The 17677-nt window shown below is 47.7% G+C and overlaps 1 protein-coding gene across 1 annotated transcript; it reads right to left on the bottom strand.

The window, feature by feature from the left end:
- Nucleotides 1-8515: 8515 nt before the first annotated feature.
- Nucleotides 8516-15673, bottom strand: LOC148653903 (uncharacterized). The gene is made up of 9 exons (XM_088596990.1): nt 15520-15673; nt 14239-14352; nt 12143-13825; nt 11902-12001; nt 11535-11683; nt 10826-10938; nt 10159-10248; nt 9803-9925; nt 8516-9367 (listed from the first exon to the last, which is right to left on the bottom strand). The coding sequence occupies exons 1-9, from the start codon at nt 15584-15586 to the stop codon at nt 9203-9205; spliced, it is 2604 nt and encodes an 867-aa protein (XP_088453116.1). The 5' UTR covers nt 15587-15673; the 3' UTR covers nt 8516-9202.
- Nucleotides 15674-17677: the final 2004 nt, after the last annotated feature.

Below are 17677 nucleotides of genomic sequence, written 5' to 3' on the forward strand. Positions count from 1 at the left end.
CCCTAGAGCAATTATGCCCATGAATACCAATCAATTCAGAATCTGAATGTTCAGGTCTGAATCACAACCAGAACTTTCTGTGATTCCCGCAGCAGGAACTCTGTGCCTCTGCTCTATCCCAGGGCCTGGGAGAACAATGGAGTGGATTCAATTCTTAAGGATGAAGAGATGCCAAGTCCACCATGGTATTAAGCAATTGATCAATTAAGCAAATAGTGCTTCAGTGAAGTGAACACTGAACATCGTGGGGAGAAGGGTATTTGGATTTTTTTGATCCCTAAATAAGAAGGGAAACTACCAGGCCTATCTAGCTAATTTGGTGGCCATATATGAGAAGTTGAGAGTTGTGAGAATATGGAAGAAGCTTCCCAGCCATGTAGCTAAACTCAGTAAGAAAACTGACTTTAATCAAGAAATAATGAATTGAGATTTCTAATTCAATTAACTACAAAAGGGGCTAGATGCTTGAATGGCTTCCTCTTGTAACCTTTCTTATGGTCCAAATGACTGAAATGGACATCCCACGAGTTTAACTGGATTGCAGCTAAATTGTTCAAGGCCATTGGCAATTGAGGACTTAAGACCACCTGTTACACCTGCTGGACTGGAGCTCTCTAGAAACCCACAGGTCTCCTTAGGTTACTCGGGACTTGGGGTATAGTCACAAGAGGCTATTTTGATACAATATAACTAAACTATGTATTATAAACAGTAACCATTCACTTACAATCAATGCCGGAACTCAATATACAGGTTAGTCTCAAAACCAGAACATCCAGTGATTCCTGAAGGGGGAGGTGAGTGTCTCTGGTCAACCCTCAGACCCAGAGAGCCATCACTGGTGGAGTCCCAGTAGACAATGGGGTTCAGCCCAGTTTCATCACAAATGAGGAATGTGTCGTAAGTGATAGGAGACAATTGTGCCCAACAAAGTCTGTCAAAACAATCTGAACTATCAGGTTTGAATCACAGCCAGAACATTGGGTGATTCCTGCAGCAGAGGGGCTGAGTGTTCCTAGTTTACCCCAAGGCCACTGAGCCATTACTAAGTGTGGCTCCTTCCTCGTGCCAGAGGACAATGGGGCTAGTTAGGGAGAGATTCCCACCCCTCGAGTGCAGTTACTTATGGAAATGAAGCAGCAATTTCTTTTATTTTCTCTTCAACAAACAGCTTATAAACGCAAACAAATATTATTAAAGCACAAACCAAAAACAATATACAACAAACAATATAAAAGACAAGGAAAACACAAATAGTCCATTATTCAATATTCTTCTATCCAAATCAATTACCAAAAATGACTTATTACCCCCTCCATCCCTCACACTGAGTCAGCCACTTCCTTGTCTCAGCATCACCCATAACAGCCATTTTCAACATACTGTATAATAATGTTTAACACGATGCCTAAACCGTTTACAATTAAGATATTTGCTTGTTGTGTCTTGTAAAGCAAGGCTTTAGCAAGTAGTATCAGTATATTAAACACTCGAATCAATCTTCAGATCCCCAAGTATTATCATTTGCAATATGAGCAGGTGATAGGCTTATTCCATGCTGTTTTCTTTCTCCCTTCTTTTTCAGCATGGAATAAACCTATTACTTGCTCCTTTGCAGCCTACACATGCTGACACAGCTCCCCACCTGAACTAATTTGCAATATAACCATAATGTTGCCTGTTATAGGAAGTAACCAGTCTTGTATTGATAGCAATTTCTTATTTGTCAAGTTGTCATCTGATTTCCCAGACCCAATGTGCAATCTGAACATAAACAATATTTGAGCGATATTTAAATTTTGTATTCAAAAACACTGTAGGCATTGCATCACATTGGCTTTGAACACATAGGGTAAAGCCCAGCAGTCCAGTCCAGCTCTTGGGAGTTTTGACACCATGCTGACATGTCATGCATGTAATGATGGAGGTCATATTACATATGCAGACATACAGTACAGTACAATACCTCTTTTGAATGAGTTACCTTATTTCTAGAGCAACCTGCCACTGTCCAGATTTCACTTTGTTCTTGAGAAGATCTAAAGAGATCTTTTCACAGTCTTATAATTTCTCATCTAATAGATTATCCATCCATCAATTATCTAACCAGTGTAACCAATACAGGGTTGCAGGGGAGCCAAAGCCTATTCTGGCTCACATAGGGGACTAAGCAAGGTATATCCTGAACAGGACGTCAGTCCATCACAGGGCCCGCACCCAGACACAAACACAGACATGCGCACACTCACACCAGGGCCAATTTGGCAAAAAACAAATTAACCTGCACTACCAGCATGTGTTTGGATTGTGGGAGAAAACCAGGGCACCCAAGGGAAACCCAGGCAAACATGGGAAGAATGTACTAACGTCAAGCAGGTTGGGAATTGAGGCACAGGAACTCAGTGGTGTTAAGCATTGCTAAACACTGTGCCACAGTGCTGCACTAACTCCTACCAGTCCTAAGATCTTTCTACAGCTTCACTCTAGCTGGAACTGGAACCCACAGCCTCTGACTTACAACACAAGGGCCCTGATCACTGCCAGGCTGTGTTTTTGACAAGTACAACTGCAAGTACTGTATGTATAGTACTGTATATCCAGTATATATGAGGAAGATCTGTGTTTTATCTTCTAATGCCGATCAATTCAGACTGGTAAGGCTATTTTGTTACAATATAACTAAACTATATATTATAAACAGTAACTATTCACTTACAATCAATGCCAGAACTCAACATACGTCAAACTCAAAACCAGAACATCCAGTGATTCCTGAAGGGGGAGGTGAGTGTCTCTGGTCAACCCTCAGACCCAGAGAGCCGTCACTGGTGGAGTCCCAGTAGACAATGGGGTTCAGCCCAGTTTCATCACAAATGAGGAATGTGTCGGAAGTGACAGGAGACAATTGTGCCCAACAAAGTCTGCCGAAACAATCTGAACTATCAGGTTTGAATCACAGCCAGAACATTGGGTGATTCCTGCAGCAGAGGGACTGAGTGTTCCTAGTTTACCCCAAGGCCACTGAGCCATTACTAAGTGTGGCTCCTTCCTCGTGCCAGAGGACAATGGGGCTAGTTAGGGAGAGATTCCCACCCCTCGAGTGCAGTTACTTATGGAAATGAAGCGGGGCATGAGTAAGGTAAGTGCCTATTCTCAGACACACACAGCTTCGCATCATATCACTGATTTCAGTTAAAATAATGTTCGGCACACTCAGTAATGCCTCCTGTTTTGCAAACCATGCTCTTTCAGCTGAATCTTTGCCTATGATTGGACCATGGTCTCCACTCCAAATACAGAAATGTTTCTTACACTCACACACCATGTCTGACAATGTCCTTCTGGTTATTTTTTTAAACCTGAGGATCTTCATGATAGAAAGGCAAGAATAATTTAATGCAACTTTTGCACCAACCTGATTTCTGCTCTCATTCTACTAGTCTTTATGTCTTAAGTCTTTATGAGCACAGAATGGAAGCACACCCCTTTGTCCATCCAGCACAGGTCTCGGTGCTGTTCTGTACATGCTGAGCAGAAAGAGACAGCAACGCTAATTCTTTCCCAGCATCTGTTTTTTGTAGCTCAAGAAACTCATCCTGTGTGGTTGTGCCCAACAGAGAATGACACATCTCATCTGCCACCTGTATGCCTTTATTTTACAGAGTTCCCTGTGCTGAGAGCTGACAGACTAGGTGATAGCAAAATGATAACTCAAAGGACTTTAAAGTTCAGTTATTCACAGCAAGTTTGAAACTAATCATTTCTAACTCAGGGTATAATATAATGCAAATGATAATTAGATGATTAAGTAATAAACATAGTAGAAGCAAGAATCAAGAGAAAGAGGCTGTGTGAGAATATTTGACACTGCTTATATCAAAGCTGGAAGGTTACATAACTTCATCACTTCAGAGTCTCACAAAATATTTAAGCAAATGTAATAAATTTGCTTGGCTTTGACTTGATTCTGCAGAAAATTGCATGTATGTCTGGAGGGTGGAAAGACTGCATGAGTTTGAATGTATATTACTTCAGAGGAAACCATGACTGTACCAATAAATGCAAGTTTAGCACTTCAGGTACTTCAGAATTGTCTTTCTTGCATTCAAGCAGTACAGCAGGTTCCGAACACAGCCGACTGGTCGGTAAAGATACAACTGCAGCAGGCTGTACCCCTCAGTCAGAGCATGGTGGGAGCTCGTCTTTCCCAGAGTCTGCAGGGATGAGGGGATGCAGTGACAGCCTGAGGCGAGGAGCTCCACAGGGATGGGGACTGTCCACATGTGTGCTCATGAGCAGGAAAAGGTTCCATATGTAATTCTAAACCGAGGGGGCGTCATTGTCTTAATCAGAAATATCATAGATTTGCAGTGATGTCACGCCCCTGTCCACTTTCATGGCTCTGAGCAATAGGGCACAGCCAGGGAAAGTCCCCAGAATGGTCTGGGTTACTGGCGTCACCAAGGAAAATGCCAAGGCTGCCCACTGGAGGGTTACCTTTTCCTGCTGTCGAGAAAGATGCAAGGAATAGCTGAACAACAAGGAAGTCGTGCCATTTCCAGTAAGTGCTCCTTCGAGTGCACTACGGAGTCTAGAGCTTTCCTTTCCTAAATTTAGAATCACAATTTATTTATTTTATAAATATCTGTAACTCAATTTACTGGAGTAGCCTGTTGTGTTTTTCACAGCTACGAATACCTCCACCGCAAGTGATAGATCTCTGATGGAAAAGCACCTGTTGAAGCTATTAGAGCTATTTAATGCTCTTTCCCCCCAAGCCCTCCTGACAATCCTTTTGTGACACCCCACCCTCTAAGACACAAAGAACAAGTGACTCCCACACCCTGAAACACAAAAGCCTTATTCATGAAGGAGAAACCTTCCGGTGTCTTCCAAAGATTATCTATTTGATAAATACAATAGCTCATTTTCTACAATCCATTTGAATGATCTATGAAATAACTGTGTTGAACTTTCATTAAGCAATGGATTTGAAAGCTGATATATTTTTTACCAGTATACTATGCAGTACCATATTCCATAATGCAAAGTTTACATTGCTCAATCTGTCAATATAGACTGTGTCTCTATATGTATATACCCAAGCTTTACATTTGGAAACTTCTTATTAACAAAACTAACTGATCCCCAGGTGTTTTTTTAGTTCAGCTTCACTTCCACCTGTGAACTTCACTCCTATGAAGTTCAGGTCTGAAGCTCAGCCCATAGCAAAACTGGAACGAGAATAAAGGCAAATTAATGACTGGAGCGTTTTTGAATAGAACGTTCAAAGTTTTTCATAGTCAAATAACACAAAGACACAAAGTTTGGTACAAGGTGCATATCAATGACTCCAAAGGGGAATATTGGGTACAAATGATATAATCCTAAACGACCCTTCCTGCATTCAATATCGCCTCTCCATTCTCAGACTTCCACAGCCTGGTCATTCAATCTACACCACAGAGAAATCAGAGCTTCTCCGAGTCCCCGAACCCCTTCTGACTCACGATCCTCCTGCTCAGACAGCGGCGGTGGTCTCTCAGTTCTCTGCTACATCGCCGTCTCTCTCACTGTATCGCACTCATGCTTTTCATTTTCCATCTTATTGCACTGGAAGCAAGACATGTTTACACTGCTGCTGGGTAATTTCGTTCTGACTGCGCCTTTTGTTTGAGAGAGTGGCGTCTGTGATGCTTGTCCAGTTCATACCTCATTGCCCTTTTATTAATCTGATTTACCTTCTCAAACCTGGACAATTGCTCTTTGTCCAGAAAGTACACTGGCTACATCCATCCATTTTCTAACTGCTACATCCAGTTTTGGGTCATGGGGAAGCTGGAGCCTATCTCAGCAAGCGACAGGCATAAGGCATGATGGAATGCCAGTTCATCACAGGGCAGACAGACACGAACACACACACACTCACACCAGGGCCAAGTTTACCAGAAGTCCATTATCCTACAAGCATGGCTTTGGACTGTGTGGAGGAAACCATGCAAACATGATCATGGGGAGAACATACAGACTCCACACAGACAGCACCCTAGGTCTGGATTGAACTCAGGCTTCCAGCACTGCGAGGCAGAATTGCGAAACCACAGCACCACTGTACCACCCCACGCTTTCTGCAGTACATTGTAAATCACCCTGGATAAAGGAGTCTGCTTAGCAAATTTTAAAAAATCATGCAAGGGGAAAAACATTTAAAACTGTTCACATGAAAGAAATATTTAAGGACACAGCTCTAGTGTGTTTTTGAAACATCAACACAGTCTCAAGCTAAGTCTAATAAACTTTTTCATGCTTAGTTTGTGCCATGAAAATGCACCGCAAGACAAATAAAAATAAAAATGCTGCTGATTTTTTCCAACATGTCTTATGTATATTGGATCACGAAGGTCTATTTGACTTAGCCTTGACTGGACTAATCGACTTGGTATAAAGTAAAAAGTATTCCATCCTAAAAAAAATCTGTTAAAAAGTGGATGTGGAATACCAAATTGCAAACAATTGATTCAGGGATGCTTTTCAGAAAAACTCTGAAATAACAAATTAACGAATAACAATAATCATTATTCCTCAGTGTTTGTACAGTACAGGGGTCTCCAACCAGAGAGTCCCAATCCACTTACTGTTGAAAGTCACCTGTTTCTAAAGACAGATAACACCTCTGTTTAAAGCAAGTAATCCGTTCAAGTAAGAGAACTCCAATCCTCTGGAGGGCTGGAGAGTACTTAGATTTTAGACCTAAATTATCTCAAAACCATAGAATGTTACAAATTACACTTTTAACTGATCACAATGGAATTGTTCCATATCTTGGTGCCCTACAAAAGCCCCTATAACCCAGGTTCTAGGCCCTAAAAATCATCCTGGCCATCCAATTAAAAACCTTGTTGGTTAATTAGTGCACCTTCCATACTCCATTGGATTTTCATGCTGAATTAGAAGACTTCAGGAAGTAGGTAAGGGATAAAGAGGCATACAGGGGCAGTCAACAGCTGTTATAGCTGAAATGCAGCCATCTCTGACTCTTGTGTCTCTTTATACCCTTTCTCTCAGGTGCTGCACATCAGACTGCACTCATGGTGAACTAGCTAATAGGCAAAGTCAGCAGAGCCTCATGGAGAGCAAGCAGCCATAATAACAGTATGCCCAAGAACACAGTGCACCCTCTGAGACTGCCCGAAACCCCGAATTACCACTAAACAGCCAAGGTAAGGTGTTTTCGAGCCCAACACCTGCAGTTAAGCGTGTGACATGAAGTGAATTAATCTCATGCCTTCCCTGTGCTGATGTTTGTCTCAATTTAGGTTCAGCACACCTTTCTGGGAGACCCCCTCCCCTGCACAGCCTCTGCCCACCCCTGTCCACCCCTGTCCTGAGGAAACCCAGGAACCGGAAAACAAAGCAGCTATTATGCTTGGAATGAGCAATCAAGGACCCCGAGCAGGACTCCACCAGCTTGGGCTTGTCTTCCGGCTGGGCGGTCATCTTTTCCAGCACCGATGGGCCCAGCAGGCAGGTCGCCCCCTGCTGGTCTGTCATCTCTCTGCCCAGTGCCCCGCAGGTGCGTGGCACAGGCTCCTGTACCCTGCCCTGTCCTGCCCCCGCTGGCCCGCAGGACATTCTCCACATATTCACATAATCCTCTGACACCAACGTTCATTTGCCTTTTTTATTTAGGAAACGTTACTTTTCTTTTGAAAAGTTTCCAGAATTTTGTTTACAAAAATGCACAAGGTTGATCGAATTCAATGGGATTTCTGCAGAAATAGTTTAAGGTGCACGAAGTAGAATGATGTCATTAAAGAATTTTCATGCTGAAAAGAGAAGAAAGAAAACACGTTTCGGCTCTGGAGCCTTCTTCGGGTGCAAGTTTACCCAAAGAAGGCTCTGTCACAGGTGCTGGCCCAGGCAGTCAGGACGTCTGGGAATAAGACCAGCCCTCGGGATACCCACGAGCCCGGGGAATAGCCAAGCCTTGTGGCGTCCATCTTCCAATGCTGAGCCAGGAATAGTGGGAGTGCTTGGCTTCAATAATAACAGGCAAAACAGGGGGCAGGTGCACATAAGAAACTAAAATGTGAAATGGTCAGAGCGCCCTTAAGAGGAGGGGCGACGATCGCAACAGGCTCCACAGCCAAAACGTTGTGTTTTCTTTCTTTTCAGCGTGGAATAAACCTATTACTTGTTCCTTTGCAGCCTGCGCGTGCTGACGCAGCTATCCACCTGACTTCTTAAATAATTTTGTATATTACTATAATAGTGAACCTGCCTTGTAAACAATAGTCTGTATTATAAATGCAGTGAACAGGCAGGGCAATGTTAAACCATGTGCATAATGACTTCTGTGTTCAGTTCTGCCTTGCCGTCACGCAGAATGTATTTAATTACAAGTTGGGTTATTTTTTGAGTTTCACTGTTTGGATTTTCCGCAGTCATTTCTGCCAAGCACTGCCTGTTTGAATATGCCATACCAGCAGCTCTCAACAGAACACACAACACAACAGTTAACCACAAGGGCTTTATTGCAGAGCAGGAAAAAAGTCCAATAATTTAAAAAAAAAAAAAACACAAAACAAAGGCGTTTTTTTCAGAGTTACGAGGGACGATACGCAGAGCAAATCTGCTAGAAAATTAAAATAAATAATTCAAATTACTTTTGAAACAAAGCACCATGGATCACCTCCTTCAAAGTTCCATTGAAAACTTTCAAGATGATAAAAAAGCAGCATACTTACATTATTTACAATGATCAAATGATCTCTTTTTGGAATAGATGTTCTAATAATATATAAAAGGGATTATAAAAGATCAGTTGGGCATTCTCCAGCTGTTTGAAAATCTCTGAAGAGGGGGCAGCAGATCTCCCAGTACTCTCTGAACAAGCAGTGGGCCAGGCAGCGCAGACTGCAGCGTGGCGAATGAGCTCTTCAAACGATCCTGGACACTCGGACTCAGGTTTGACATAACGGAGGCGTGTGGAACTGACAGCTTCCCACTGACACTGAATGGAAGTGCGGATCTAAGGATCTCACTCATACAGAGACTGATGAAGGACATGGCCACACTGACAGACAGAAAGGTAAGAGGTACTGTATTGCTGTCATGCAGTACCACATCCCTGCGGATCATGCTTTTAAATTACAAACAGCATGCAGCTGTCTTTGAGGGCGCTGTGTGGAGGGCACAGCTCCTACAACTGCTCATCCTCCTCCCTCACTGGGCTCAGTTCCCCCCGCTGGGATTCAGCCTCGTGGTCCATCTCCTCGCCTGCGTCGGGGGTGTCTGGTTCAAAGGTGGGGTTCACCATTCCGCCCCCCGCGTGCTTCCTCTGCACCTCCTCGAAGATCTGCAGCACCTGCCGACAGAGACGCGCCGCGCGTTAGCAGGGGCTGGGACCCCGGGAGGGAGCTGGGAACAGCAGGACGGAACGCTGCAGGCTCGTGGTTTGTAACTCGGGTGTGAGACCGCTCGACATTCAAATCAGATTTCCTAGGATTCTTTTTAAACAGCAACTCTGGGGGAAGTCCATACTCCTGCCCACTTCCACTCCTGCTATGCAAAGATATCTCACCGCTTTAACGCAGGTCCTTTGCAGCCCTCCCTCTATCCCATCATCCCCCCCCCACCCTGCCAGATCTGATTCACTTCCTGCCATCATCCTTATGGTCAGGTTGCAGGGGACCTGCTGCCATTCGCCTGACTTTACGGATGAGACAATGTCTCCAGAAGCTGACCAAGATCCCTGGGAAATGGGGACCGAGATGGGTGGCCCAATGGGCGCAGGGATTACCTGGGACTTGGGGATGATGCCCACTCTGAAGAAGCCGATGTTGCCGCTTTCGATCTTGGTGCAATCCACCACCGTGGAGGCGATGTTCTCGGGAGAGGGGCCGTCACACAGCACACCATCAACCTGTGGGGAGAGGTAATGGCATCTGCACTCACGATGGGACACGTCAGGAGACAGGGCAGACAGAGTCCCGCTCGGAGGGAGAGGGAGCTGGCCGTGGGGACAAAGGCTACGACCGTTGAACACAAAGCCACCATCCCTGCAGAGACAGCCGACGATCTCCAAACTAGAGTTGGAGCGACATGGGGACAGAGGCTCTCCTTCCCCTGGCTGATCCCCTCCACCCGTCTGCTCACCTTGTCTCCCAGCTTGGCGTACACCTGGTTGTGATGCGTCGTGTCCGCCTCGCCTGTGGGGTTCGCGGACATCGTGGCGATGGGCCCAACCTGCGGGAGAGAAGAGGGGTTCGTGTCTGCCGGGCCCATCGGTGGGGAGTAGTGACCTGTGGCTTATACAGCACACGACCCGACCGCGGTGGGAGCACCATAACAACGGCTACACACAAGAGGAGCTCCGGTGGACCATCTGGCCCGTTTGGACCCGAGGATCTCATCCAGCTGCTTCTTGAAAGAAGCTGGGGTGCGAGTTTCAACAACATGGCCAGCTCATTCGTTTCATTCTTTACATCCCTCTGTATAGAGAAATGCTTCTTCCTCTCACTTTTAAATGCACTCCCACACAGCTTCCACCTTTTCCCCACAAATCGCACCATACGAGCAGGGACAGCTCCACACATAACAGACAGTGGGAGAACAAAACACCGGGGTGTGTTCCAAATCCGGCTTCTTCGCTGTTTGCATTCTGAAATATCCCACTGCAAAGACTTCATCCCAGATTGAGTGACTGAGGCCCTTTTTAATGAATGCAATCCTGTCTGGATCACAGTGTGGTGTGGGAATGGTTTGGAGCTGGACAGATTGTCTGCTGCTCCTGTGTGCCGAGGTGCACCTGTCCGTATCTCACCAGGTCAATGAGGTGTGTGGCAACCGTGCAGTCAGGATTGCGGATTGCAACGCTCTGGGGAGTGCCGATGTACTTCGCCGACTCTTTCAAGCCAAAGCAGTCCATCCACGGGCCTGAGGGACACAGACACACTCCCTGTAAACGTCGCTCAACACACACACACTCATAAACTGCTGCCTCTGAAATCAGCAGGACATCCTGGCTGGAACTCTCCCCGAGTACTCCGGCACAGTGCTACCACCGTCCTCCCCCTGAACATCGAGCTTGACTCCCGGCACGGCTTGCACACCTGCCCGTGAGCTCCTGTAAGCAGCCTGTGAACTACTTGTCTGTTTCTGCACAAACTGGCTGGGATCCGAACGGCATTTGCATGTTTGCATGTCGCTAACAGGGAGAACGTTTGAATTATGGAAATTCTTTAATCAAATGTAAGATTAAGAAAATTGACACAAATGTATGAAAGAAAACAGCACATGTGGAGAGTAATGAATCTGTAAATACAAGTTAGAGACTACACCTCAGCGATATTCAGATCTGGATGTAGAGAACTACAGCCCTGGCCTTAACTCTGTCCAGATTATTCACTGAATTGGTCCTACATTTTTATCCATTGACACTGCAGAACCAGCACAGATTTAGCTTCTACTCTTGACCCAACTCCTCTACCACCAGCATCTCCACTGCTCTTGTGCTCTACAGCGCCACCTACCTCTGGGGATGACCATGCTGATGGAGGATGGCCAGGCAGCCTCCATGAAGTCCCAGAGTACAGGGTTGATGAGGTGCCTGGATGGCTCCAGCTGTTTGATGCTAGAGATCCACAGAGACATGGGCCTGTCCTGGGCGTGCACTTTTACCCTGCAAGACCGACACACAACACTGAGCACCAGCGACCCAAAAGGATCTGTTAACAGCAGTGACGGAGCAAAGCCTCTTCGGGCTGACCAACAGGGAAACCTGCAAATGCTTGGCTGATATGGAGGACACCAGTAACCAAAGGTGGGATTTCAGATGCTTCATAGGATCACCCCTAAAGCAGAGAAGGGGAGAGGTCTGAATAGAGGTCAGCGACTTACTTGTACGCCTTTTCCACTGCATCAGGGCGATTGCACGCGGCTACCAACACGTAGACTGTGTCTGTGGGCATCCCACAGGCGCCACCGTTCTTCAGGATCTCTGCAGGTCAATGGGACAACAGTTAGACACCCCAAGACTCAATGCAAATGTATGGTGACTTGCTATGTGCAGGTTAGGGCAATGGCTGGAAAGGAAATGAGGCTGCAGGTGGCAGCCTGGACCAGGAGGGGGCGCTCTCACCCGCGATCTGCAGCACGGAGGTGGCTTTGCGGGCCGGGACGTGGGGGCACTTCTCGCCTCCGCTGCCGTACCCGCTGAGCTTGACGAAGGGGCTGCCCAGAGGCAGCTGCGGGCTCTGGAAGCTGCTGTTGAAGAGGTTGGCGAGGAAGCAGTAGAAGCTGACCAGGCCGAAGATGATGGTGACGCCGATGTCGTAGCCGTAGGGCAGGGCGCCCACCGCGTCCAGCAGGAAGCTGATGAGGATGAGCTCGAAGGTGAGCGCGTAGGCGAACCAGGCCTTGCTGAGGAACAGCGCCCCCGCCGTCACGAAGCAGTTGAACAGCATGAAGCAGATGATGCCCACGGCCACGTTGAACCCCCGCGCGCTGCCGTACAGCCCGCCGTACCTCGTCAGCCCCCACACCACCCACATGATGCCGTACAGGATGAAGGCCGTGCTCTCCAGCGTCTTCCCCCGGGCGAAGGCCATCGAGCCGCACACCAGCTGCAGCGCCCCCCCGGCCACCACCACCCAGGGCAGCACCAGCACCCCCAGCGGCCCCTCGGGGCCCACGGTGGCGGTGATGGCGAAGGCGGCCAGGACGCTGCAGGCGTGGCCCAGCACCTCCGCGTCCGCGTACTTCGAGTACCCCAGGTAGGGCGCGTGCAGGTCTTTGTCCTGCGGCCGCAGGACCAGGCGGCTGGTCCGGGACAGCAGGGATCTCAGCAGCCCCTCGCCCGTGGGCACCCGCCAGGGGGAGGCCATGTTGTGAAGGGTGACCAGCAGCATGAGGGCGGACGCCACAAAGATGGCCGCCTGCACGCCCTGCGTGCCGCCCTGGAAGAAGCCCTTGGGCTGGGCGGCCAGCGCGATGCAGTAGGCCACGTAGAAGAGCTGGTACAGCCCCTCGGCCAGGCTCCTCTGGGTGCTGAAGAGGGCCAGGACAAAGAAGAGCACGGCGAAGACCGTGGGGAAGGGCACGGGGGAGTAGGGTGGTGGCAGGCTCCAGGCGCCCAGCAGTAGGCTGTACCCCTCGGCGAACTTCAGCACCGAGGTGAAGCCGTAGAAGGTGGCAGCCAGGGTGTCCATGGCCCGGTAGGACAAGATGCACACCCCCAGCTGGTACACGCCCGCCGTCCACAGCCAGGGCACCTGGCCCGGGAACAGAGCGGGCACCACGCCAAGCAGCGGGCAGGCCAGCACGCTGGCGGACAGCAGGTTCAAGGCCAGCCCGGCCGTCGTCACGTCGTTGCGGTCCTGCGCCTGCGCGGCGGTGAGCTTCGCCTTCCTGCCCAGCCGCGTGCCCGGCAGCTGCAGCGCGCCCTTGGTGATGTAGCTGAGGAGCCGCCCCGTGCCGAAGTAGGCGGCCACGAAGCAGACCAGCAGGTAGTTGGCGGCCGTGGCGCCCTGGCCGAAGCCCAGGTCGTAGAGGCCGGCGATCTGGTGCGCGCAGGCCATGCTCACGCAGAAGGCGATGACGGAGAGCACCGCTTCCTTCTGCAGCAGCCCCACCACGCCGATGATGAGGAGGGCCAGGGTGAAGGCCGCCAGGCCCGGGACCATCGCCCCCCGCAGGCCCGCCGGGCCCTGGACCACGCCCTGCCCAGACAGGATGTGCACCAGCCCCGAGCCGCACCACAGCGCCGAGATGGTCAGGCTGAGAGAAACGAAGAGAGGGGCGTGGCACAGGCAGCGACGCACTCCTGCAGCACAGGGGGAGAGACAGGGGAGAGAGTGAGTGAGGACAGGAAGAGAGAGGAGAGACACAGGAAGTGAGGAGAGAGACAGGGAGTGAGAGGAGAGACACAGGGAGTGAGAGGAGAGACACAGGGAGTGAGAGGAGAGACAGGGAGAGAGGGAGAAGACAGAGAGTGAGAGACAGGGAGAGAGGAGAGAGAGAGGAAGACAGGGAGTGAGGACAGGGAGAGAGGTGAGACACAGGGAGAGACGGCATGACCCCAGTCTTTATAACTAGTTTTTTTTTCCCTGAAAACACTCACTGCACCTGTCCTTAGGGCCTGAGTAACAATTCTATTGAAAAGTGACATTCGTGCATTTCCATTTTTATTCGTGCATTACAGCTGAACGCTGGGGATGAGAGTGCTGCTTGCCATACCTGCATAGGCCAGGAGAGAGGCGATGATGAGGAGGAGGATGCCCAGGGCTGTGCCAGGGATGAGGGGCTGGACCGGGGAGTCAGTGTAGCCATTGACCAGCAGTAGCAGGGACCCTGCAGGAAGCAACGCCACACCGGACACCGTTAGCGAAAGCCTGCGTTACAACCGCCCGCGTGTTTTACTCGCAACTGCTTCGCGCGGCGCCCTCTGTCGGTGATTCGCCCGCAGGTACAGGACACCCGGTTTCGAAAGCGCGATTTCTCAGCGCGTCCTGTCGTTTCGCAAACTCCTCTCGGTTTACAGCTTTGGGAGCGCCGCTTGCCCTTCTGATCTGCCGGCTCCTACCCCGGGACAAACGCGGGGCTCATGTTCGCCGCTAATTCGGGACCAAAACCCACAATAAAATAGATCAAACACTTTCTCATCCTAATTAACGGGTCTTAGAGGTACACAAAGAAAAGCGATTCAAGGAGCTCTTTTTCTGACTGAAGGCATTTTGGGACAGCGACACTTGCTCTGCACGATGGGGGACGCAGATATTGCCCAATTGTACCAGTCTCTGAATGTAACTGCTCGTTTCTGACTCACTCAACACCAGCTCGGTCTCAGGCTAGATCCGAGCGGAAAAAGGGGGCAGAGAGTTTCAGCTTTAGTTGTACAAAATACCAGAACATTCTTAAAATGACACAGATAAGTGGAATGTGATCGAGAAACGGTTGCAGAATTTCCGTGGTTCGCAAGTTTATTTAAAAAACTAGAAAATGCCCTGTGCTATAATATTACAGTTCTGCTGATAAGTACTCCTTCTTCTGTCCCTTCAGTGATATGAAGACTTTTTTAATCTGCTTTGCGTTTTTTTCTGTTCTAAACTCATATATTAAACCTCCATTCCTCCATTTTCTAACCCCTTCTTCCAATTCAGGGTCGCGGGGTATTTATTAAACTGGAATACACATTTCTTCAGCTAAAAACGTAATTGATCAGAAAGTGTGGTATATTACTTAAGGAATATTAAAATGAAGCATTTCCCGAAAAGCGAGAGATTATTCTACCTAGGCGAAGTGTTTTAATGTTTTAAAGTACACAAATCTGAAATCGGTTTATACACTTCTCTATAAAATACATAAAGCAGATAATTATTCTAAAAGACTCCGTTTACCGTTTCCCATCACTGCGCCTAAAGTTTCGAGAGGGGGAGCGGCGTTATAAACTGATTTTCCTCGTGAAGGGTTAAATTTGCTGGAGTGAAGCAACAGTCAATTAAATGAGAAAGATTGTACCTCCGGCGATTCCTAGAACACCGACTGAGAAGTGCAGAGACTCGACGTGCGCCCGCGGTTCTGCCATCGCTGCGTGCTGCCCAGAGGCTTCGGGTGAACAAGACACACTGCGGCGCTTATCAGAGCCCAGCCCTTATAAATCCTCCCCTCCCCTCTCGGACAGCTCGCTTCTCTTCCTGGAGGAAGTTAGGCAGCCTGGTAGTATGTAAATTAGAACTACTTTAGGACTTCTTAGAAGGCACCCGAAACCCGTCACCTGAAGAAGAACAATGCATTTCTTACGCTGACGTACACCCGCGAGGAGTGGCCCTGAAAAAAAGAGAGATAAAAAAGGCATAATTTCCTGGGAATGATGTATGACTCGCAGCACGGATACACTTCTAATACGAGGAAAAGCCTTCTGAAAATGACAACTACAGTGGTGTGAAAAAGTGTTTGCCTTCCTGATTTCTTATTTTTGTGCATGTTTGTCACACTGAAATGTTTCAGATCATCAAACAAATTGAAATATTAGACAAAGATAACACAAGTAAACACAAAATGCAGTTTTTAAATGAAGGTTTTTATTATTAAGGGGGAAAAAAATCCAAACCTACATGGCCCTGTGTGAAAAAGTGATTGCTCCCCGTTAAAACATAAATCAACTGGAATCTTTGGAAAGCTGAGTTCAATTTCTCTAGCCACACCCAGGCCTGATTACTGCCACACCTGTTCTCAATCAAGAAATCACTTAAATAGGACCTGCCTGACAAAGTGAAGTAGACCAAAAGATCCTCAAAAGCTAGACATCATGCTATGATCCAAACAAATTCAGGAACAAATGAGAAACAGAGTAATTGAGATTTATCAGTCTGGAAAAGGTTATAAAGCCATTTCTAAAGCTTTGGGACTCCAGCAAACCACAGTGAGAGCCATCATCCACAAATGGCGAAAACATGGAACAGTGGTGAACCTTCCCAGGAGTGGCCGGCCGACCAAAATTACCCCAAGAGCGCAGCGATGACTCATCCAAGAGGTCACAAAAACCCCACAACAACATCCAAAGAACTGCAGGCTTCACTTGCCTCAGTTAAGGTCAGTGTTCATGATTCCACCATAAGAAAGAGACTGGGCAAAAATTGCCTGCATGGCAGAGTTCCAAGACGAAAACCACTGCTGAGCAAAAAGAACATAAAGGCTCATCTCAGTTTTGCCAGAAAACATCTTGATGATCCCAAAGACTTTTGGGGAAAATACTCTGTGGACTGATGAGACAAAAGCTGAACTTTTTTGGAAGGTGTGTGTCCCATTTCATCTGGCGTAAAAGTAACACAGCATTTCAGAAAAGGAACATCATACCAACAGTAAAATATGGTGGTGGTAGTGTGATGGTCTGGGGCTGTTTTGCTGCTTCAGGACCTGGAAGACTTGCTGTGGTAAATGGAACCATGAATTCTGTTTTCTACCAAAGAATTCTGAAGGAGAATGTCCGGCCATCTGTTCGTGACCTCAAGCTGAAGCGCACTTGGGTTCTGCAGCAGGACAATGATCCAAAACACACCAGCAAGTCCACCTCTGAATGGCTTAAGAAAAATAAAATGAAGACTTTAGAGTGGCCTAGTCAAAGTCCCGACTGAATCCGATTGAGATGGTGTGGCATCTTAAAAAAGCGGTTAAGGCTCGAAAACCCTCCAATGTGGCTGAATTGCAACAATTCTGCAAAGATGAGTGGGCCAAAATTCCTCCACAGCGCTGTAAAAGACTCATTGCCAGTTATCGCAAACGCTTGATTGCAGTTGTTGCTGCCTAGGGTGGCCCAACCAGTTATTAGGTTTAGGGGGCAATCACTTTTTCACACAGGGCCATGTAGGTTTGGATTTTTTTTTCCCCTTAATAATAAAAACCTTCATTTAAAAACTGCAGTTTGTGTTTACTTGTGTTATCTTTGTCTAATATTTCAATTTGTTTGATGATCTGAAACATTTCAGTGTGACAAACAGACAAAAAAATAAGAAATCAGGAAGGGGGCAAACACTTTTTCACACCACTGTCTATAAGGCCACCTAAAGATCAGAACCTTCCCAGAATACATGACGTGGCCTCGCGCCATCACAACATTTATTGTAACCCAGCGTACTTCATTCTTTTCAAACGTTGTCAAAAACGTTTGGTGAACCGG

Source organism: Lepisosteus platostomus, chromosome 10, assembly GCF_059453375.1.
Source record: "Lepisosteus platostomus isolate fLepPlt1 chromosome 10, fLepPlt1.hap1, whole genome shotgun sequence".
In the NCBI taxonomy this organism is placed as follows: Eukaryota; Metazoa; Chordata; class Actinopteri; order Semionotiformes; family Lepisosteidae; genus Lepisosteus; species Lepisosteus platostomus.